At 39.9% G+C, this 22549-nt stretch overlaps 2 protein-coding genes across 4 annotated transcripts; one reads left to right on the top strand and one right to left on the bottom strand.

Moving 5' to 3' along the window:
* Nucleotides 1–7306: 7306 nt before the first annotated feature.
* Nucleotides 7307–9703, top strand: LOC136229467 (uncharacterized). Its single transcript, XM_066018291.1, has 2 exons — nt 7307–7467; nt 7700–9703. The coding sequence occupies exon 2, from the start codon at nt 7764–7766 to the stop codon at nt 9468–9470; it is 1707 nt and encodes a 568-aa protein (XP_065874363.1). The 5' UTR covers nt 7307–7467; nt 7700–7763; the 3' UTR covers nt 9471–9703.
* An 847-nt stretch (nt 9704–10550) lies between these two features.
* Nucleotides 10551–21664, bottom strand: LOC136229347 (ribonuclease E/G-like protein, chloroplastic). Of its 3 annotated transcripts, XM_066018067.1 has the most exons (15): nt 21480–21664; nt 21231–21368; nt 20411–20511; nt 19417–19598; nt 17816–18068; nt 16609–17729; nt 16143–16460; nt 15967–16008; nt 15248–15372; nt 13864–14011; nt 13187–13259; nt 12559–12671; nt 11606–11725; nt 11109–11264; nt 10551–10828 (listed from the first exon to the last, which is right to left on the bottom strand). In XM_066018067.1, exons 2-15 carry the CDS (start codon nt 21329–21331, stop codon nt 10649–10651), a joined length of 3033 nt encoding a protein of 1010 aa, XP_065874139.1. In that variant the 5' UTR covers nt 21332–21368; nt 21480–21664; the 3' UTR covers nt 10551–10648. The 3 variants fall into 3 exon arrangements, with proteins under 3 accessions (XP_065874139.1, XP_065874138.1, XP_065874140.1); XM_066018066.1 differs by having other exon boundaries at nt 21231–21664; XM_066018068.1 differs by lacking the exons at nt 21231–21368; nt 21480–21664 and having other exon boundaries at nt 19417–19684.
* Between the last annotated feature and the right edge of the window lie 885 nt (nt 21665–22549).

Below are 22549 nucleotides of genomic sequence, written 5' to 3'. Positions count from 1 at the left end.
ATATCTTCAGGATGGAACACTGCCCACAGATCGGACGCAGGCATCCCTCGTGGTTTGGCGTTCCTGGCGTTATGCAATGCATGATGGCTTACTCTATCGGAAGTCCGCCACGCATCCCTGGTTGCGCTGTATATCTGAAGAGGAAGGGGATCACTGTCTGAAGGAGATACACCAGGGCGTCTGCAGCTCGCATCAGGGCGCCTGGACAATTGCGAAGAAAGCCCAGCTTCAGGGGCTTTATTGGCAGACCATGGATTCCGATGCGATGCGCCTAGTTCGCAGTTGTCAGGCATGTCAGCTACACGCCAATACTCATCACGCCCCGGCGGCTCCGTTCAAAGGCATTATCACACCTTGGCCATTTACAGTATGGGGCATCGACTTGCTCGGCCCTTTTCCGATGGCTTTAGCACAAAAGCGCTTTGTAGTAGTAGCAGTCGATCACTTTACCAAATGGATCGAGGCTGAGGCAATCGCCAAGATAACCTCCGATAACGTAATCGGTTTCCTCAAGCGAACAATCATATACCGATTCGGGGTCCCTCACTCCTTCATCACAGATAATGGGAGGCAGTTCGACTACAGTCAATTCCACGAGTTTTGCGCAGAATGGGGTATCAAGGGGCGATGCACCTCGGTAGCACACCCTCAGAGCAACGGCCTCACTGAGGTAAGCAACCGAACACTCCTGCGAGGAATTAAAACGTGCATATCTGACCAAGGCCGAGCATAGCCTGACCACATCGCGGCAATATTATGGTCATACCGCACCACCCCTCATTCGGGTACAGGGCGCACTCCTTTTTTCCTTACTTACGGGGCAGAAGCAATGGCACCATCTGAGGTCATCCTTCGTACCCCTCGACAGACCACTTTCGAAGAGACCGACAACAACGCGGAACTTGCGGAAGCTAGTGAACGGCTTGAAGAAGAGCGCCTTAATGCTTTATTACACATCACAGCCCATAAACAGAACATAGCGCGTTACCACGATAGGAGGGTTCATCCCCGCACTTTTCAAGTCGGAGACCTTGTGCTCAGAGACGCCGTAGCTGCACAGTCCCCGTTAGCTCAAGGCAAGCTCGGCCAATCATGGGAGGGACCATACAAGATCGACACTGTCCTCCACAATGGAGCTTACAAAATCGCCTCTTTAGATGGCTTGGTCTATGACAATAGCTGGAACGTCCAGACGTTGAAAAAGTATTATCAATAGCTTCTTGTAAGGAAAATCATGAATAAAGGGTTTCGTTCTTTTTTTCTTTTGTCGAATAACCCTATGTTGTTGGCAATTAAACAAGAAGCGAGCTACCCGATCCGGTCCTCACAGTGCATTACTCCATGCGTTTTTCCCCAAGGTTTCTCGTTCATCACAAAACGCCTCCGTAATCGCCTAACAATCCCATATTGTTATCGATTGTTTACAAGCGGGCACCACAAATGTGTTCTCCGCTACAAAAGCATCCATGTGCTATCCAAAGGCTTATCGAGCATCTCGACTGCCTTCGTAATCGCCTAGCAATCCCATATTGTTATCGATTGTTTACAAGCGGGTACCACAAATGGGTTCTCCGCTACAAAAGCATCCATGTGCTATCCAAAGGCTTATCGAGCATCTTGACTGCCTTCGTAATCGCCTAGAAATCCCATATTGTTATCGATTGTTTACAAGCGGGTACCACAAATGCGTTCTCCACTACAAAAGCATCAATGTGCTATCCAAAGGCTTATCGAGCATCTCGACTGCCTTCGTAATCGCCTAGCAATCTCATATTGTTATCGATTGTTTACAAGCGGACACCACAATGCGTTCTCCTCTACAAAAGCATCAAAATACTATCCAGAGGCTAATCGAACACCTCCAGTGACTTCATAGTCACCTAAACAATCTCGTATTATCATCAATTGTTCATGGGCAAATACTTCGATTCATTCTCCGCTAAGCAACACTACACGAGCACTTAAAACGTTCACTGAAGAAGGACTTTTCCACGCAATTCAGAGCAAAAAAGGCTAAATAGCAAAGCTGCATAAGCGCATAAATATTATAACAATAAGCGTACCAAAATTCATTACAGAAAAAGAGCCACAATCACGTCTAAAACATAAATCACTACAGATAAAACACATCACAATCACTTAAGAGAAGCACAGACACTGTCGGGGTTCGGGATAGCCTCCGCATCCATGAGGGCCTGGTGCGCTGCTTGCCAATCAATACATTCGTCGGTGTTATGCCCATTCTGCCTATAGTACAGGCATGCTTTCCCGACATGCGTCACTCGATGTGCCAGATCGGTCGGAATAGGCCCCAGAAACCCTTGTCTCGAAAATTCAAGGAAAACCACACTACGAGGTTTCAGCGGATCGACAAACGTCACCCCATGGGGACGGCTCGGCGAAGCATGGCGCCCAGAACGGCGATTCTCCAACACAGGAGGAAGGTTCATAACCCTGTCTAGTTCCTCGGCAAGAAGTCTCCTTACCCAAGCAGGATGCGGATTCGTCACGGGAACCACTGACTCGTCGGGATTCAGGTACCCAATCCCATCCTGCGACCATGCTTTCTTCTCAGTAGAAGAAAAGGCACTGATAACCACGTCACAGGAGTCCGTCGCAGATCCAGTATAGGGCGCGGAACTCTCACTCTCCCCATTTCGGCTTCTCCGCGAGAAACCCCGATTCATCCACACCGGGGAGGCGTACCGCACTTTCCTATCCAACTCATGATCATCCATTGAGGGACAGTTCACGTAGGGATGAGGCATCGCCGAGATGGCTTTTTGCACTTCAAGCACCTTGGCATAGTCCACCACATCCCGAAGCGACATCACAAAGACAGGTGCAAGCAAATAGCGGAGGATACGATTACTAAAAGCAAGAACGGAGTTTTGAACGAGAAGCATAAGCAAAAAACCGACTCCTATTTATAGTGAGAATGGAAAAGACTTGACAAACACATCATGAAGACTCAAATCAAATCAAAAGTGCAAGATAATGATCAAAATAAAACTGCCAAAAGATCCTTCAAGATATAAACCGTACGATAACATTATTACATATTTGAAAAACAAGGCGTCATGTGGAGGAAGATGCCTCCATCTCCAACTACTTCTTTTTAAAGCAACCACAGAACTCTACGGCCTTCGCCTGGGCAGCCTTGTCATAGACATTCGGAGAGAAGATGACCTCCGGAGGAATTTCATGCCCAGCAGCATAGGGAGCAGTGATAATCATCATCCGGTCTATCTTGATCAATTTCTCCTCGCGATCTCCCGCGAGGGCCCGCAACTCCCTAGCCTCCTTCCGAGCTGCCTCAAGATCCTGCCTAAGCTTTTCATTCTCAGCAGATAACACAGTTGCTCGCCTCGCCCTCTCATCCACCTGCTCCTTCACTCGGCGAATCCATAGTGTGGCCACCCTAAACAAAACTTTGTAGAAGCGAAGTTCCTCGACTGCGCGTGCCAACTTTCTCGACTGCTCCAGTCGGCACCCCATCTCCACTTTTAGCTTCTCGGTCAGCATAGCAATCTCGCCCTCTCGACATGCCAACAGCTCCCCAGCAGCGACTACTTTTCCATTCGCCGTCTCCAGATCCTTCACCGCGTTACGCAGACCTTCCTCCATGTCGCGGAAGAGGTTTTCATCGTTCACTCACATGTCAAATACCTTGTTAGCATTTTTAACGGCCTACACAAAATTTGGGCAGTTCAGAACACAGCTGTTAGAAATAAATCTAGGCGAGAAGGTCAGAAAAACTTACCACACCTAGCGCCGACAGAGTCTCCACACCAAGGTTCATCTTGGACACACCGTCCATCCGCATCACTTCTCCGGGCACCTTTGCGACGCGAGCCATTGCCCTCGCAAGGTCGGACGTCACCATATTGGAGTGCACCGACAAGCCCATCACATATTCCCAGAACTTAGCAATTTTGGCATCCATTCTTTTCATCATCTCCGGGTGATCACCCAACCGATCCATCATCTCCGCCTCTAGTTCGTTTCCACCATCAGTACACGCTCGCTTGGAGCCTTCGTGTCCTCCAACGGCATCCTCTCCAGCACACACCTTTTCATTCTCAATCCCAACAATAGCCTTACCTTTATGTTTCTTCCGTTTCCGGGTAACGGGTCCTTGCATTTGCTGCTCGCTTTGCTCCTTCTCCGCAGCAGTCACCTCCGCATTTTCTTCGGCCTCACCCCCTTCAACAGGCATCCCTTGCGGTATGTCGCCAGTAACATCAGTGTCAGCATGCACGGCCAGCACGCCCCCCATACTCTGCACCACCTGGTTCGCATCTTCAAGCGAAGAGAACGAGGCCAAGGATCCGGATGGAATAGCGAAGGCTTCCTCCGCAGTCTCAAGGCCAACACCAAACTCGTTCGGATCAAAATCCATGCTAACACGAGGATTACCTGGACCTGCATCGATAACATCATGGTAAATACATATTTCAAAGTAGAAAAGCACGTTAGAACTACGGAATGAAACTTACAACCCGGACCCCTCACCTACGATGGCAACATTTACGGTTATCGCCTCCAACTCCGCTAGCTCTCCGTCCGAAAAATTATACCCGCGTTTCCATTTTTCGAAATCCGCTTGCGACCAGCCAGCTAGCTGGGCCATTCGCCATTGTTTCCAGATATAATATCCAGCGGCCAGAAAATGTCCCACGAGCTCATCGACATCTTTCTTACTTTCTTCGTCCATCGACAACCCCTTTAAGTACTTTATAAGATGCTCCTCCGATGGTAACATTTGTCGCATTTTTAGCCACCTACCCGAATCCATGGGATTGTCATTCCATGTCACGCGGAACAAAAAGTCGCCATCCAGTTTCCGCACTAGAAAGTACTGATGCCTAAACTCGGGGATCTTATCCTTCAAGCCACCGAGTACCTTGAACTTCTGGTGAGAGAAGGTCACGTGTTGAGAGCGGGGTCCTTTATTCGGCCGAAAGAACTCGCGAAACACCAGCCCAGTAGCTCGGTATCCGGCCGACCGACACAAAGAATAAAACGCCACCATCATCCTCCACCCGTTCGGATGAATTTGGCCAGGACACAAGTCATACTCTTTTAATACCTCAACAAAGAAGGGAAGCAGAGGTAGCCGCATCCCCGACTCCAACTGCTCCTCATAGACAACCAGCTCGTTTGCCCCGCCCACGTGATGAGCACGATCATTTTCCTCCAGCGCCACCAACTCATAAGGCTGCCCTAGTCGATACACAGTAGAAATAGCGGCCAAGTCTGCGGACACAATAATACTATAGGCATCGTCCACCGCAAAGGATTCCGGCCTCTTCGGACGGTGCCTCCCCTCAAAGCGTTTACCGTCCACACTCGTCACACCTGCCGACCTTGTCCATACCTTTTCCCGCATTTGTTCGTAAATAGAAGCCAAAGGTCGCTCTTCGATAATCACTCCCTCTGGTACAACCACAACTACTTCAAGGACACCAGCGGCAGGCCCTCCGGGCGGACGCTCAACGCTGGGCGACGCGCGTACAACGACGGTTTTCCTTTTCTTTCCAGCAGCAGCACCGCCCTCCTCCGCCGTCCCTACTCGCCTTTTTCGCTTTACAGATCGTTTTTGGGAAACGTCACGGAGTGTAAAGTCGCCTGGTGTCACTGGCGGCAGTCGCTTTAGGGCTCCCCGCGAAGAACCCTCTGACATACTCCCCCTCCCCAGAAAGAAAACAAACTAGACAAAAGAACTAAAAACAGGAGAGATAAGCGTTTCGACTGACCTCGAAAAGAGTTACGACAAGCGTCGTGGAGAATCTTCAGAAGAACGCCGTCAAATCAGTATGCCCAGCGCGAACAAACGACGGAGCACCGACGAAACGGTCGACAAAAAAACAGCGGCACCAAAAGAAAAGCGAAACGGCCAAATCGTAATGGGAGGAGAATTTGACGAAATAAGACAGCAATAGAGCCTCCCCCCTGCATTTTATACCTAACCAAAAGTGGAGGCACCGGCAAGGCCCGACATTCAAAGTCTTTTTTACGGCGCGTGCAGGAGCATTTAATGAAGGGGCAATAAATTGCGCACTAAAACCCACAAGCGCATGCATCAATCTGAAAGGTCTCTATGAGGAAATCGAGCACCTTTCATCCAGCTATCCACCACTCGTTAAGAAGGGAATAATCCTATTAAATCTGCGTCTCCTCGCATGCAATACTCGGCTAACCTCGCCGGGGGGAGGGACTACTTGATTTGGAATATCACTTAGGCCCAAGAGGCCCAACAAGGTCCGACCAGCGAATGGGCCAGGACAACAGGAGGCCCACAGGCCCAAGTCAATCTGCTATAAATATGACAATGAAGGAAGAAGAAGGGATCGGGTAACTAATTTCCTACCTCACTCACATTTGATTACCATACTCTCTTGAACCACTAATTGTCTTAATCTTCGGAGTGTCCGCAGGGACCGTTCCCCGCGCAGAGCCGATCCCAGAAGAATCCAAACCTTCCCGACGAAGATCTGGATCACTATTCCGCATTTCCAGATTAGCAAGCATTATTCTAGCGGACTTCAGCATGACTACATGAGAAAAGGTTTCGTCATAATCAATCTATTGCTTCTAATGAGCTACTAGTCGTGCCTTATAGACACAGACTTTCCCTTCCATATCGGTCTTCTTCTTGAAGATCCATATGCACCCTATAGATTTACTTCCCTCAGGTGGATCAACCAAAGTCCAAACTTCATTTTGGTATATGGAGTAGACAGTGGTTGAACTATTTTTGGCACAACAGTGGGACACACACTTCATCCAGAATCGATTTCATATTCTTTTTTCTCCGGTAATTATTTCATAACCGTAAATCTATTAAAAAATTATTTAATAAAGAAAAAATTAAAACAAATTAAAGAATGAGTTTATCTTCCGACTAAAACCGGAAGAAAAACTCAAAACCTAAATAAAAAACTTGAGAGTTTTTTTTCTACTAGGGTATTTGCTCAGGAAATATTATTTTTCTTTATTTTTTTTATGAAAACAAAAAAAAACTTTTAAGTATTTCATTAAATTTCCTACAAATAATATTATAAAAATATAGAATATGTTTTATTGTTATTAAATTTTCAGATCCAAGAGTGAATTTGCACATTTGCCATTGTCGGTGTTTTTATATTTTATTAAGTAGTAATATGTAAACAAGAATTACATCAGCAATCACGTCGGCTAATTGCCATGTGGCATAATAGCAACCGTAGATTCCATTTATTGTATTACAGATTTTAAAAAGAAATTTTCTATTTTCGTTATACTGAATTTAATTTGATTATGATTTTTGGTTTCAAATCTGAGGATATTGACTTACACTCCGCCAGCTCACCTCAGTGAACACACACACGCACAGGGAGGGAGTTCTCGAGTTCAGAAACAAATAGAGAAACATATGAATCCGCGTATTTCTTGATCTTCATTCATGAATTCCTCAACTTCATTGTAAGTTTATTTATTATTAGATCTTGCATTCTTTTGTTGCTGCTCTGAATTTTTTTTTTGGTCAAATTAACTCACAGTTTAAGTGTTTTTTGAGATCCACAAAATCATCCTTTGTTAGATCTAAAAAACCCAGTAATCTTTCTCAGTTCTTTCTTTCTTTCTTTTTGCGCTTTATTTTTCTATTTTGATCTTTAAGCGCTTTAGTCATCTGGGTTTGTTCGAATTTTTGCAGTCTGTTGTAGATTTTAGTTAATTTTACAAGATTGCTGTTGAAGACCAAGAGCAGAGGGGGAAATATGTGGGGTCGCTCTAGCTTATCAAGAACTAGAAATTTCAGGCCAGAAAACCTAGGGCAAAATGCATTGGCCCTGATAGGAAATCTATGTTTCACATTTTTTGTAATTGGAGTTCTTATTTTCACCATTATTGCTGCTACATATGAGCCTGAGGACCCACTTTTTCATCCATCGACAAAAATTACCACATTCTTGACATCAACCTCGAATGCCACTTTTAAATCAGATAACACTGTGGTGAAAACTGGGGAGGATTTCATGGCCTCAAACCAGACTGCTTTTGCCACTTTTATTAACATTACTGATGTTGACACCTCAAATGCTGGTGGTACTGATGCTGATTCTAACCCCGAATCGGCTGCGGAAAACTGTTCTGGTCCTTTAGATTGTAGGGATCCAGAAGTGTTTCATCTGATGATGAGAAAAGCAATTGAGCACTTCAAGGATATACATTTTTATCGGTTTGGGAAAGCGGTACCTGGTGATAATGAGAGCACTTGTGACATGGCATGGCGTTTTAGACCTAAGGAAGGGAAGGCTGCAGCTTTTTATAAGGATTACAGACGATTCGTGATAGCTAAGTCGGAGAATTGCACACTTAGTGTCATGGGGATTGGGGATTACCATACGGGTGTAAATGCAAGGAAGAAGAAGAAGAATCAGAAACCCGGGTTTGAAAAGACGCCTGGTATACAAGAAGGGGCACCTTTGTTCCCTGTTGTTGGGGAAACTGTGAATGATTCACTTCCAGTGGTTGAGTCGGAAAATGCATTTAGACGTGGCAGGTATTTGATTTACAATGGGGGTGGTGATAGATGCAAGAGTATGAATCACTACTTGTGGAGTTTCCTGTGTGCATTAGGTGAAGCGCAGTATCTAAAACGAACATTGGTTATGGATTTGACTATTTGTTTAAATTCAATGTATAGTTCATCGAATCAGGATGAGGAAGGGAAGGACTTCAGGTTTTACTTTGATTTTGAGCATTTGAAGGAGGCAGCTTCAGTGTTGGATCAGGCTCAGTTTTGGGATGATTGGGGCAAATGGCAGAAGAAAGATGGGTTAAGTCTTCATCTTGTGGAAGATATTAAGGTCACACCAATGAAGCTTGCAGATGTGAAAGACACCTTGATTATGAGAAAGTTTGGATCTGTGGAACCAGATAATTACTGGTATCGAGTGTGTGAAGGTGAGACAGAGTCTGTAGTTCAACGACCATGGCATTTGATATGGAAATCAAGAAGATTGATGGATATTGTATCAGCAATTGCTGCAAAATTGAACTGGGATTATGATTCAATTCATATCGAAAGAGGGGAGAAAGCAAGAAACAAAGAGCTCTGGCCTAATCTTGCAGCAGATACTTCTCCTAGTGCATTGCTCTCAACCTTGGGTGACAAGATCGAAGATGGAAGGCAGGTCTATATTGCAACTAATGAACCAGACACGTCCTTTTTCGACCCATTAAAGGACAAGTACACGACCCATTTTCTGGACGAGTACAAGGGTCTTTGGGATGAGAACAGCGAGTGGTACTCGGAAACAACGAAGCTTAACAAAGGCGTTCCAGTTGAGTTCGACGGTTATATGAGAGTCTCTGTTGACACAGAAGTGTTCTTGAGAGGGAAGAAGCAGATTGAAACTTTCAATGATCTGACAAATGATTGCAAAGATGGAATCAACACCTGCAACACCGCCGCAAGTTGATAAATACACATGAGAGTTTGATGTAGTGGAATATGTGAACTTGTACTATTAGCCCTTTGTCTTAGTTTCTTTGAGGAAGTATTTGTTAGATTTGGTAGCATATCCATATCCATATCCTGAATTTTGTACTTGTAGAACAAAACATCAAACTACTTTGGTTGTCGCATTGTTTGATTCTATGTAATCTTATGATTGATACCTTTTCAAAGTTAAATCAACTTCGTCTCTTTTCATCTTTTCTGAACACCATTTACCTATTTGCTAAATGCATACTCTTGAGTGCACATTATCCCAAAGAGGTTACCTTACCAAGTATGATGGACTTTCTATTCCCACGGTGTACTTGTTTGGCTTCTGCTCTCCATCCAGGATGATTTTTGAGATAAAAAGGGTAAATTTAGAGAAATTGTATAATACTTCTGGACTAATACACACAACCCAAACTATCAATTGATGCTATGTGCACCCATTTATTTCTTTACACCACCAATCATCATATCACATGTAACGGTATGTATCTCTCTTTTGGTTGGTCAGATATATTACCCCAAGACTATAATAAAATTCTCGTAAATCTGGTTTTCAACTTTGGTTCAAAACTTAATAGTTGTAGTGAGATACGTGTCAATTTTTATGCTTGCATGCACCGATTTAATATAATTTTAACAAAAAAAATGAGTTAAAGGATCAAATAGTAATTTTTGTGTTGCTTGTTTCTGTTGGATTTGTTGTGTAAAACATAGTTTAATACTGAGATCTCTTGTAATAGCGGCTTGCTGAGAAAGCATATCACAACTTGAGGCATATCTTCAGCCATTGACCATATGATGAGGAACAGATAAATAGAATACATGAAATCAAATGACTTTTGACTTAAAACAGGAGAGGAAATTGAACATGTTTGAGATCCTAATTTAATTTTCTGTTGGAATTTCTCCATTTTCTTATCATTTGACTATATAATTTAAGTTAAAGTTAGATGACATTGCATATCTTTGGGATTTGCCATTAGTTCATAATCTGGCGAAACTCGTGGCCTCAAAAACTGTTGATGTTAACTAAAATTATAGACCACCATCATTCGACAATAAGTTCTCCAATATATATATATATAAATATGTTAAGTGAAAGAGATTAAACACATTACTTGTACAAAATTGAAAATTGAGATAACAACTTCAATTCCCACCAGACTTGCCCTTTTTGACAGGAACAAGAGTCACTTTTTTCCCAGAATTCATACTTCTTCTCTCTGCTTGTCTTAGCACCGAAATTGCAACCTGAGGCTTGTTATCATTTGCCTGCTCACCCTTTAACGGCTTTACTTCAAATGCTCCCCTCACAAATCCTCTTGCCACCTGAGTCAAAGCTCAACCAATCAGCACTTACCATTGCATTAAAAGCAAAAACAATTTGACAAAGGAAACAAGTCCATCCAAATAATGGTTTTAGCTTCAAGCAACAGATATCCACAGATAAATGGTAGCTGACAAGTAAGATTTTAGATAGAGAAATGACTCTCTTTCCCTATCATCTTAACAAGGCAGAGGGGGCCAAATATCAGCTACTAGCAGTCTAGCACCAGACTTGCATGAATTTTTCAATATATGAATGTAGATACTCCATGATATTGCATACCTTCAAAAGAAGCCAGACTTTGAGAGAACTACTCAGGATTGCAAGTCTAGTCCTTTTACCAGAAGTCAAATAATTGCACATGTGATGATCAACTCTCAATACAAATTTTGGCCAGGACTTAGGGTTGTCAGGTTCTGCCTTCTGCTCCATCATTGCCTTCAAAAGGATAAGGATAATTGATCATTATATTGTTATGTTCATAAGATTATTATACAACTCTTTGCAAGTTTTGATTTGGCATTCTTCAGTAATTTCCATTTTCTTCGCAAATCAAGAACATTTGCTGGTAATTCATCCCATGCCCAAACCCCCTGACACTGGCCCAGCTTCAAAGCTGGAGAAGGCCCCAACTGTAGACCATGGAGTTGATTTGTTGGCAATGGTTTCATGGGTCTTAACTTAAACCATGGCTAGCTTTAGGTCGGTTGGTCTCAGACCAACTTAACCTATGGGTTTAAACAAGAGAAGTATGAACTGAAACTAGAAGGTCTACTTACAAGCAATCGGCATATCTCTTGTTCAATCTTTGAAAATGAGGTCTCTAAAGCTTCAACTCTTCCAGTAGCATGACAGCAAGTACAAGGTTCACTAATCTTAAAAGTCACACTGGGTCGAACCTGTCCAATGCGAAACCATCATTAGATAGAATAATTTGCTATCAGCTGAACATTGTCCTCACAGTCATTAAAGGAGCAAGCAGCAAGTTGCAAAAGGCAGACGTAAGGGGCGTGAGGTGCAAAAGGACAAAATGCATGTTTCATTATCAAAGACAACTATAAGCTTATATGATAAAAATTACTAATATCAATTGAAGATGCTTAAGAGATTTAAGACAACAACCTAATCCTATAACTAGCAATATCTCTGAAGTAACGACAAGATTTACCCGTTATCAAACACAAATTAACCTTCATCGTCATTATCATTTCAACTTCTGCACTATTACAGACCCACCTTTAAAATCAATATTTTCTTCATCTAAAAATACCAAAGGAAAACTAGCCCTCAAATGAAAAGATGGCTTTTTCAAATACTAAGAGCACACATGACATTAAATTCCCTTTAATATATCGAGTATGATAGACATCCTCATAAACTCTACTAGCTCTAGCGAACCCATCTTATGCCATGTAAATTAATCTCACCACTTGATCCCTTTTGCCTTGCTGCTGCTTTCATTTGTTCAAATCAGTAGTATATGTTACTTGAAAGATTATATATTTCAAAATGATAATGAAATACAAGGACACATTAATAAGGCATGTAGCCAGTGCCTTGTGCCTGAGATAAGGCACATGCCCTGAGGTGTGATGTCATAACTGTGGCTGTTAGATTATAAAAAATTTATAATTTCGGCTCAGTTGAGCATCTTCCATTATTGTTATCATGTCTCGGAAAAATTAAGAAATACTTTATACAAAGACATTATTAACACAACAGGGAAACATACCCTCTTTCTAGTTATTTCCATAAGTCCATGCTTTGACAATTCAGAAACCTTCACTGTTGATCGGTCTCTTTCAACAGCTTTCTTCATTTCTTCATAAACTAACCTCTTATTTGCTGAAAACATTGCAGCAAAAATAATGAGCAAGGAGATACACAATTTTGAGAATTTCAAGACACATGTCCTGAACTACTCATTTCCCAAAAGAAAAGTGATTATCTAATTCAGTAAGCAACAAAGCATGTCACTCCTAAAGCTGTACCGCAGCAACTCAGTGTCCCTGCCCCAGGGCCTACTTCATTATATCCAATAATCCTTTTCAAACAATGATCAGACAGAGCAAGCAAAATGCTTTACAGACACAGCTATCTGTCCAAACAATACTGAAAACTCAAAATATTCAACCAAGTTGTCCCTAGAATTAGGAAGGAAGCATTTGAAAAAGGCCAGAGCAAAAACCTGAAGCAAATTTTATTACACAAAAAACACTGGTCTAGAACTCATACAGAATAAACGGTCCTCCATTATTTCGTAGTAATATGCAAGTAAACACATACCCACACATAAACTTGTGAGTGCATGAATCAACATACAAAAATACATACACAAGATAGATATAGTCTTTGCTTACACTCGTCTGCCATGTCGATGAAGTCCACAACTATAATACCACCAATGTCTCTCAGCCGCAACTCCCTAGCAATCTGAAACAAAAGAATTTGTATAAGAAATATAGTGGATCAAAAAGAATAATGAGATTGTCTAGCCAATAGCATTTTATCGTAAGGTAACCACCATTTGTTGGTATATGCCTAGGCATTATGTTGCAAAACAATTCCCACTAAGGTGCCAAAGCATCATCTGAATATACAAGCATCCTTCAACATATATGCATGCAAAAATGTGGCCTTTTACTTAAAACTCCTCAAGATGAACTCCCTGAATGTAAAGTTCCTTTTACCCAAGTTATTAGATTTCACAGTTGTTTGGTTTGATATTCGATTATAAATTTGATTTGCACACCTGTAAATTCTCCTCATCATGGTAATCAACCAGTGTTAGGAAACTGTAGATGGGAACCATCTCCATAGCAACACTTGGTAACAAAATCTAATTATTTTCAAAAAGAAAAAAAAGATCGTATTCTTGCCACCTTCAATTTAAAATCTGATTATTACACTAAAATTTCAAACTTCAATTTCCATGACTTAGATTTTCTAGCACAAGTACAACAATTGAAGAAAACATCCATTAAGTAGATGAGCCTATTCATATAAAGAGATAACCAAACTCATGTACTCAACGTACTTGTTTTGCAGCTGCAAGATTTACATCCAGAATAGCATTTTCTTGTGAAGTTCCCTGACCAAACATTACATGTCCACCATTGACATCAATGGAGACCAATGCCTCTGTCTGCTCAATCACCAGAGATCCTCCCTCAGGTAGTAAAACCCTGTAGGCAAGGTTGTAAAAACATTAGGTGCTAGTCGGGCGGATAGGGCCCTCGTGCATTAATCAGGATTAGTCGGGGAATAATTGGATTTGTATTTTTTATTTGTTAGTAAAGAAATTGTTATATAAATTCATTTAAAATATGTATTATACTATCGTAAAATAGTAATATAAAATGATTTAATATAGAAAAACACTTATATTTGCAACATATATCTTTAAAAATATGTAAACATCAACATTTCAACAACAATATCATTTAAACAACTCAAACAAATAAAAAATAATGTTCATAAGTAATATAATTCACCAAAAGCTATGTAACAATGTCCTTAAAGTCTTAAACCATATCATGAAAGAGAATGCAATTAAATCAAAATATCTGAAAATAATAAACACAATTCACGAATAATCATGCAACAAATTTCAAAAGTAAATTATAATAAAGTAAAAAAATTAAAATAAAAAACGTTTTTGTTCATCGTCACTTAGGCAGCGCCTAGGCGACGTTCAGGCGGCCTAGGCGGTTAAAAATCGCCTAGGGGGGCCAAACAAATATCCACAGGGACTAATCCGAAAAATCAGAACGGATTCACAATTTTGAGAGCCTAAGCGGTACAGGTGGCCTTGTTCTTGAAGACTGCCTGTATGGCAAGACAAAAAATTTAACATTGTCCAAAAGGATATTACTAAGCTGAACAAAGTAGTCAACCATGTCTTAAGAATATGTTCAACCACAGAATTCAACATTAATGTTTAGAATTCTTGAGGATAACATGTTATATTAAATGACTGTTAACATGACAACTCTGAATTTTCAAATTCTGGGAAGCGCATAGATATAGCTTTTGAACCGGTTTTCAACTTCAAGGGAGTACCTAGTCATGTACAGGTGTCTAAGCAAGAACACAAACATCTAAAGTAAAAAAAAAAGGTATCATATAGTTCGGATATAGTAAATCAAATCGCAAGTGGCTTTCATTTGCGGAAAAATATGAAAGATAAGATAGCCTCCTTTTAACCCGACACTATATATTTTTTTTCTTTCCAAGAAAGTATAGCCAGAGTGCTGATGTCATATATTTTTGTTCATTTGGAACTCCGTCTAGAAAATTATTGAATCATCAACAGATTTATGAAACATAGGAAAACTACATACAAAATGTCATAAGTGACGTGAAATGTGCCTATCATTTAATTGACAAGGGTAACATAAGTGATACCAATGGGTTCTTGCCTTTTGCTAATGATACTATTGATCTCTTCTTCAATTTTGAAGTCATCAAAAAGAGGAGTTCTTTTATCATACAACTCAACTCGATCACAAAGATGGGGGGCAATTTCCTGAAGGTAGTTCGTGACCTGCCAAGGAGACAAGGAGAATCAAGAGTGATTTTTATTATTTTAACCTATTGCTTTACAATGAAGGAAATAAGATGAATATTATTTCAAATTTCAGAAAATAAACATTTTATCATCCCAAGAAATTAACATGATAAAGAACGATGTACATTGTTGATGTAATTCCACTCAGAATCAAGCGAACTGATTAAAAAAGTATTTAACCACAAATGTAAAAGGATTTTAACAATTAAAATTATTTAGGCACATCCTGCATCATATTTTAAGTTTCATTAACAGCAGTTGGCAGGGATAGCATTTGAGATGAAGATATACAAGGAATGTGGTTAAAATTTTAGCAACAATGAATGTTTCTTTTCTACAGTTGACATTATACGGGATCATTCTCCATTGAATATGCTCTAACAAAACTTCATACTGAATTCTTTTTGTACACACATGACCATCTGCAGTTTTGAATAATTTACCCACTCTCCTTTATTCATGCTCATTTGGAAAAAAGAACCACATAAACCTTAAGCACACAAAAAGATTCACATTATTAGACTCCTAGCTAGTGATCAAATCATGGTTGATATACAGGTGATAGAATACCTCATGATATGTCCTTCGGGAGTCAACCACCATTTCCTTAACCTGGTAACAATTTAAACAAAATCAGGAGGTAGAAGTGCTGGAATTCTTATGACACATTTTGAGCACAATCTTGAACAACAAACAAAGGATACATGCAAGGAAGGGTGGAAAGTAAAATAAATAATAAAACTTACCTTCTCACTAAAATAATCCTGAACAACTGAGAGTGTTTGAACCATTGCCCTGTGCAGTATAACAGGAATGGCACCTTCTACACCTTCATCAGCAGCAAGAGCAGCCGATTTTGCATGTTCTGTTATATTTTTCCAAGTTGAAAGTACACCTTCCAAGTCCTTCTGCAGTTCCTCCAAAGAACGGCCAGCGGCAACGGTCCTTACGGTGAGACCAAAACCAGGAGGCTGCAAAGTTTTGGCTATAACTTTCAGGCGTGTACGCTCAACTCCAGAAATTTTTTTTGAGACTCCAATTCTATTGCAACGAGTGCTCAATACCTACAAGGCAGAGTTAATACTTCAGACAAACACTATAATGGATTTAACACACAAAAGAGCTAAGGAGTAAGAACTGAAAAGTGTGAAATAAATATATATATATATATATATATATCATAGAGGGGTGAATTGCACTTGGCTGACATACCCAGAATCTACTTCTCAATTTAGGAAAAGCAGTAAGAGTAGGACCTTTTGTGCCCAACCCCTCTTTGACAACTTGTACAATAATCTTGGTTCCCTTCTGAACTTGGGCCCACTTGTTTTCATTAGCCAATAAATGTTCAGAATCCTTCATATCCTGTGTATGAGATATCAGAGTTCCATTAGATCCTTCTGTTTCAATTGACAGGAACTTGCTTGTAATTTCACCTTCTACATGTTGCTCTCTTCGATCCAAAAAACGCCCAGAAAAAGTACCCACTTCAGCATAATCAACTATGCTGCCATTAACATTTTCTTTCACGTCCGAAATATCAAAATCTTCATCAGCTTCATGCTCCTCTGGTTCATGAAGTGTAAAAGGAAGTAAATCTTCCTGGGATATGAATTCGTCATCATCAATGCCTTCAGCATCATGTGATGATGCATTTTCATTTTCCCCAGCAACTGGATTCTCTTCAACAGCTCCAAGCCCATAATCAATCACTTTTCCCTTCTTGTTCTGTTGACGAAATGGAGGGAAGATGAATGGTTCCCTGCTTTGCTTTATGTCCATAAGAGATGGTCTTGAATGCCCAATGTTTACAAACGCACCACCCATATGGGGAACGAATTTGGTGACTACACCCAGATATATGCTGTCACATTGCACATTGGTTTTGACCGGTTCGAGCAGTAGCTCAACCAATTTGTCATCTTCTAAAACAGCAATCCTTTGCATGGTACATATCGAAGAATTAATTAGTATAATAGTTGAAACTGAATCATCCTTCAAATTATTCCCATCTGCAGGCAACTTCTCTATATCTTCAACATACTCATTACTAACCCCCAACTTTATTCCACCATCTTCAACAGTGTCAGTATTCATGGACATAACAGGCATAATCTTATCCTCAGCAACAAGAAAGATAATTGATGGCTGAAGTAACCAAGGTTCCTCTAGAGGTTGGTCTCTTTCAGAGAAAACCACGTTTGAGGCATCATGTCCGGCTGCATTTGCATGATGATCATTGGCACCTAATTTTTCCTCAGCTTTGAAATCACTCACAAATGTCTTTGACTCTTCCAAATCAATTTCCATATGATTCACAGTTTTATTTTTATCTGTCAAAGCACTGGAAGATTTGAGTGTTCAGAAACAATTTAAGGGACAAACTCCATATGCAAGGCTAGCAAGACAGGGATATTACCTCTGGCTTGAGCAGAAGTTATAGGTTCCACAGGTAAACGCATCTCTCCTATCCATGAGCCCCATCCAGGAGTTGGAAATCTTTCAGTGTCGCACTTCAACCACGAATCCTTCACCAAAAAATTTCTATCCTGTTTGATAGTCAAAGGTACTGACAAAGAAAACTGAGGCCCAGGTCTCCAAATGATGTCACATGAAGGCCATGATTCTTCTTTGATGAAATAATTGTACTTGAAGTTGACACCTAAAGGTATCTGCAAAGCAAAAGAAGTAATTCAGGTGATTTTCAAATAAGAAATTAAGGTCAAAAGCACATGAAAAAGGTAGTAATAATTCCCAGATACCTATTTCAACAGAGAAGAGAAGGTCTAGGTAGAGGTGACCCTGGTTCAAAACCTGAGCCAGACAAGCAGTCCCTGTTCCTCCAAGGAGGAATCTTAACCACCTAATGTAGGTGGTTGGTTCAGTTCCAATTCCAAGAACCAGCAGTTTTTGGTCACAGCCCAGGTTTGAAACCATGTACTCTAGATACTTTTTCATTTGCACTTGTTTTTTCTAACATGTTATAAAACCCAGGTCTAGTTTCATTTTAGTCATCCACTAGCTTTTGGTCTAAGGTTACTACCTTCCACTAGTGAAGGTAGGGTCATGGGCTAATTCCCCATGACTTGCAAAAAATCCCACCTTCCCCACTATCTAATGTAAAAAAAGAAAGTTCCAGTTTCATCCTTTGGAAGCACAATAACCTTCAGTAGCCCATGTGGTTCCAGTTCAGAACCTGTGGAACCACCAGGGGGAACTTGTACCTGAACCATCAGAAGCCGATATGGTTCTGATTTGAAACTGTCAAACCAGCCACTGGCTTCAGCAAAGTTCCGGTGCAGTTTCAAAACGGTTCCCTATTCTAAACCAATCAGAAGTCAGGCCTCCTAGGTTCACCAATTACCTCTAAGAACAAAATAGAAATACTGATGGATATCAATGTTTTAATCCAAATGAGAGAAAAGCTTCATAGTTGATGAAACCAGCAATACTTGCACAAAGAGACCAAGAACCATCATGCTCAGTTAAATCAAATTAAGTCCCTTGTAGTAAACCAATAGTATATAATATAACTAAATTTTCCCAACGAGAGGAACAACCACAAGACAAACCAATATCCATTCTCAAAATTTTGAGGCTTTGTGCATGTGCACATTGTGTGTGTGAGAGAGCCAGAGACTGTATCCATGTCATACGTGAAAAATGAGAAGGAAAGAAAGGAAGATCCACATCATTGAAAGAGCATAACAATGATATATTTAGGTTGTTGGTCAGGAAAGCAGGAGGAAGGGGATAAAACAACATGGCACCAAACAGAAAGTTAACTGTACCAGAAGTGTCCTTACGTTTTACAATCTACTTAGCACCAAGGACACATTACACTTTGATGATGTATCAGTATCCTACCTGTATCAGATGCTCAAGAAATTGCATATATGCAACAATTCATGGAACATCTTTTTCTCAACAAAAAAACTTCACCCCCAAAATATAATAAATGTTTTTCAAATTATCATGTCTAAACTTCCAACATATATCATCACAGCTAGCCATATTTACCTTGGCTTCAGTTTTCCACAAGTTCCTGTGTTCAGTAGGATACATTTGGAGAGCTATTTCGGGCTGCCAACCGCCTAATGAAATAGGATCACCAGTAATGTAGAGAAGCTGGCCTGCTTCCAAATCGGCTTCCACTGTCCAAACTACCTCACACAGTCCTCCAGAAATAGTGTTTGAATGGCCTGAGAAATTAGAATGTGCTAGATCCATCAGCCATCCTAAACTATAGGAAAGTACTTCCTGAATGGATTATGCCAAACAACAATACCTATATGGAAAATTATGCCCGTTCATTAGAAAAGGTAAAAGTAATATATCAGCAAAATATTTTCGCTTTGTTATACATGCATGCAAGTAAATGCTATAAAATGATTATCTCTGAATTAGTGGAGCCTTAGTCCTAAAGTAAATGAGAAGTCATTAGCTATTGAGAATCCCCCTAGTGCAAATCTAAACTGAATTTTCCTTTTTCAGGTTGTCTACATAGTTTTCCTGAAAATAATATTCACTGTAAGAAAAGATGGCTGTTTAAGTAGAAAATAGAAACAATATCATTTACAAATTACAAGTTTCTTCTTCAAGAAATTTCCATTCTTAAGAAAAATAAAAGGCAACAAAGAAAAATAATGAGTAGAATAGAAACCGAATAGGAACTCTAGAAGAGCGGCATAAGGTAAATTCATCTAAGTAAAATATTGTAATGGAATCTAAAAAGATAAGCACATTCTAAATAAGCTAATAGTATAAAAATTCCACCCTTCCCAATAGGAAATAATATTGTAATGGAATCTAAAAAGATAAGCACATTCTAAATAAGCTAATAGTATAAAAATTCCACCCTTCCCAATAGGAAATAAATAAATAAATAAAAACAGAAGCATCCAAGAAATAAATAGGCAGTTTGATGTGTACACAGCAATTAATAATGTATCTATCAACTAAACATGGCATAGGCATTCAAGATAAAAAAAAAATGGGCATTTTAGGAAATCACCTTTCTTCACACACATTATAGGACTCATCATAGAGTTGTATGTCCCAACAGAAAGTGCATATCTAATCACATTCCGAAGATGCATATTTCGGCAGATGTACCTGTTCCCAAAATAGACATGTGAAGGTTTTCAGGAACACAAAGAGCTCAGCAGTAACTAAGAGAAGTAAGTAAATCTGTCATAAGAAAGTCTCTATCTTTCCTATGTGGTGCTGCAGTTCGAAATGCAAATTTTTACTTGCAACAAATAGTGTTTGACATTACAAAGGACCTGTTCTTAAACTACCTCAAAATATCACGCATGAGCAACATTTTCACTTCCTTTCACTCTCAACCAATTATTCCATCATTCAGACATAAACACGCGCACAAGCTACAACTTCCACCAATACAAGCACAATTAAGGAAATAACTTCAACGAGTTCTAAGGATAAAACTTAAGGAGTTAATTCTGTTTAATTACATTACATCACTCCCACACACACAATCCTTAATCCCCCGTTTGAATTGCTAAACTATTTTGAAACCCCAAAATTGCAAATGAAGATGACCAAAATTTACTGATTATAGCATTCTATAACATTTCATCATTGGAATGCAGATGACAAGTAACATGTAGAAAGCTATATTCATACACAAGATTCCATATAATGTGTGAAACTTCAGTCCATCCTAGAGAACCAACAACCATCAAAATTCAATGAATTGAAAAAAATAAAAGTAAATAACCTAGTTCCAGTTATAGTCATTAAGAGTAGAAGGAACAAGAAAAGCAGAGTGGCGATTAAGACATACAAGAGAAAGCGTAAACATAACTTACGGTGACAAGAACCTCTCAGGGCAAGGAAGGCAGGAGGGAATGCGCGGAGTTAGGAGATGGAAGTGGAAGTGGGGCCTAGGCCAAGCCTCAAAGAGCTCCATGAAATTCGTAGAGGGATAGAGGTCAGTAGGGTGGGGACTGTGAAGAAGAGAAGGCATGGGAGAGAGAAGAGAAAGGAACATTCAGGAACGAAAATAATGGCAATTGAGTCATTTAAGTATCTGCAGAGAAGTAAAGCTGAGAGCTTACCGAATGGTTGGTTTGGGAACTGAAAAGGGAATGACAAACGGCGTTGAGTATTGAGTGTGGATTGGATAGAAAGTAGAAGAAGAAGAAGAAGAAGAAGAAGAAGAAAGAAAGGGGGAGTTGTTTTGGTGAGAAGAAGCGAGGAGGATAAAAATTAGGATGGTGTTCCTGGCTTTGGCGCCTTGTGTCGCACGTGTATTTCATATCCATCCATACGACCTCTCCTTTTTCCCCTAAATAATGAATTTGAAGGTCATTTTCTATGAATTAATATATACATTTAATTATACATTACGGATCCGTTTGGTACGACGTAATGCAATATAATATATGTAATGCAATATGATATAATCAAAGTTATAATGTAATTAAATGTGTAATATAATATAATTGTATAGTAATTTTATTACCATATTTGGATACTTATAGTTGACTTTAAAAACCGATCGCATACCTATAGTTGGCTTTAAAAACCTATCACACACTTATAGTTGGCTCATTCGGACATTCTACACACAGAATCGTTGGTCTGTCATCTTTGACAGATAGGTGACATATCGAACGAACTCACACACTTTTCTTTTTTCTAAAACATGCACATGCCACCTCATCTATCAAACATGACAGATTAATGATTTTGTGTACATGAGGTCCAAATGACCTAACTATAGGTATGTGATAAGTTTTTAAAGTCAACTATAAATATATGATAGATTTTTAAAGCCAACTATAAATATGTGATAGGTTTTTAAAGTCAACTATAGATGTGTGATAGGTCTTTTTAAAAGTTCAAGATGTCTGCAGGAAAAACTAGCCAAAGTTTAAAGGTGTAAATATTCATCAAGCTTGTTTTAAATATCCAAACAAAATAAATTCATATAGCATGATTAAAGTTCACAATTCAAACATAATCTAATTAATTAAACAATCCATCAAACAAATTCAAATATTCAAACCATTAACAATCCCAAAACATCAAAAGTACTTTTTTTTTAAGAAATAAAGCATATTATTAACTTAAATCAGAGCCTAGAACATCGATAAGAAAAGGTGGTGGACATGCCCAATCAGAC

Source organism: Euphorbia lathyris, chromosome 5 (assembly GCF_963576675.1).
Source record: "Euphorbia lathyris chromosome 5, ddEupLath1.1, whole genome shotgun sequence".
In the NCBI taxonomy this organism is placed as follows: domain Eukaryota; kingdom Viridiplantae; phylum Streptophyta; class Magnoliopsida; order Malpighiales; family Euphorbiaceae; genus Euphorbia; species Euphorbia lathyris.
This window is presented reverse-complemented; position numbering and strand designations above follow the sequence as displayed.

What these genes read in the sequence shown, in the direction of transcription:
- LOC136229347 (XM_066018066.1), bottom strand. Translation starts at nt 21,412, where the DNA reads ATGTTCCTTTCTCTTCTCTCTCCCATGCCTTCTCTTCTTCACAGTCCC. An exon ending in CCTGAGAGGTTCTTGTCACC is followed by an intron (nt 20,512 to 21,230) that starts GTAAGTTATGTT and finishes TTTTGGGAACAG; the next exon opens with GTACATCTGCCGAAATATGC. An exon ending in TGGAAATAACTAGAAAGAGG is followed by an intron (nt 11,726 to 12,558) that starts GTATGTTTCCCT and finishes CGCATTGGACAG; the next exon opens with GTTCGACCCAGTGTGACTTT.
- LOC136229467 (XM_066018291.1), top strand. Translation starts at nt 7,764, where the DNA reads ATGTGGGGTCGCTCTAGCTTATCAAGAACTAGAAATTTCAGGCCAGAA.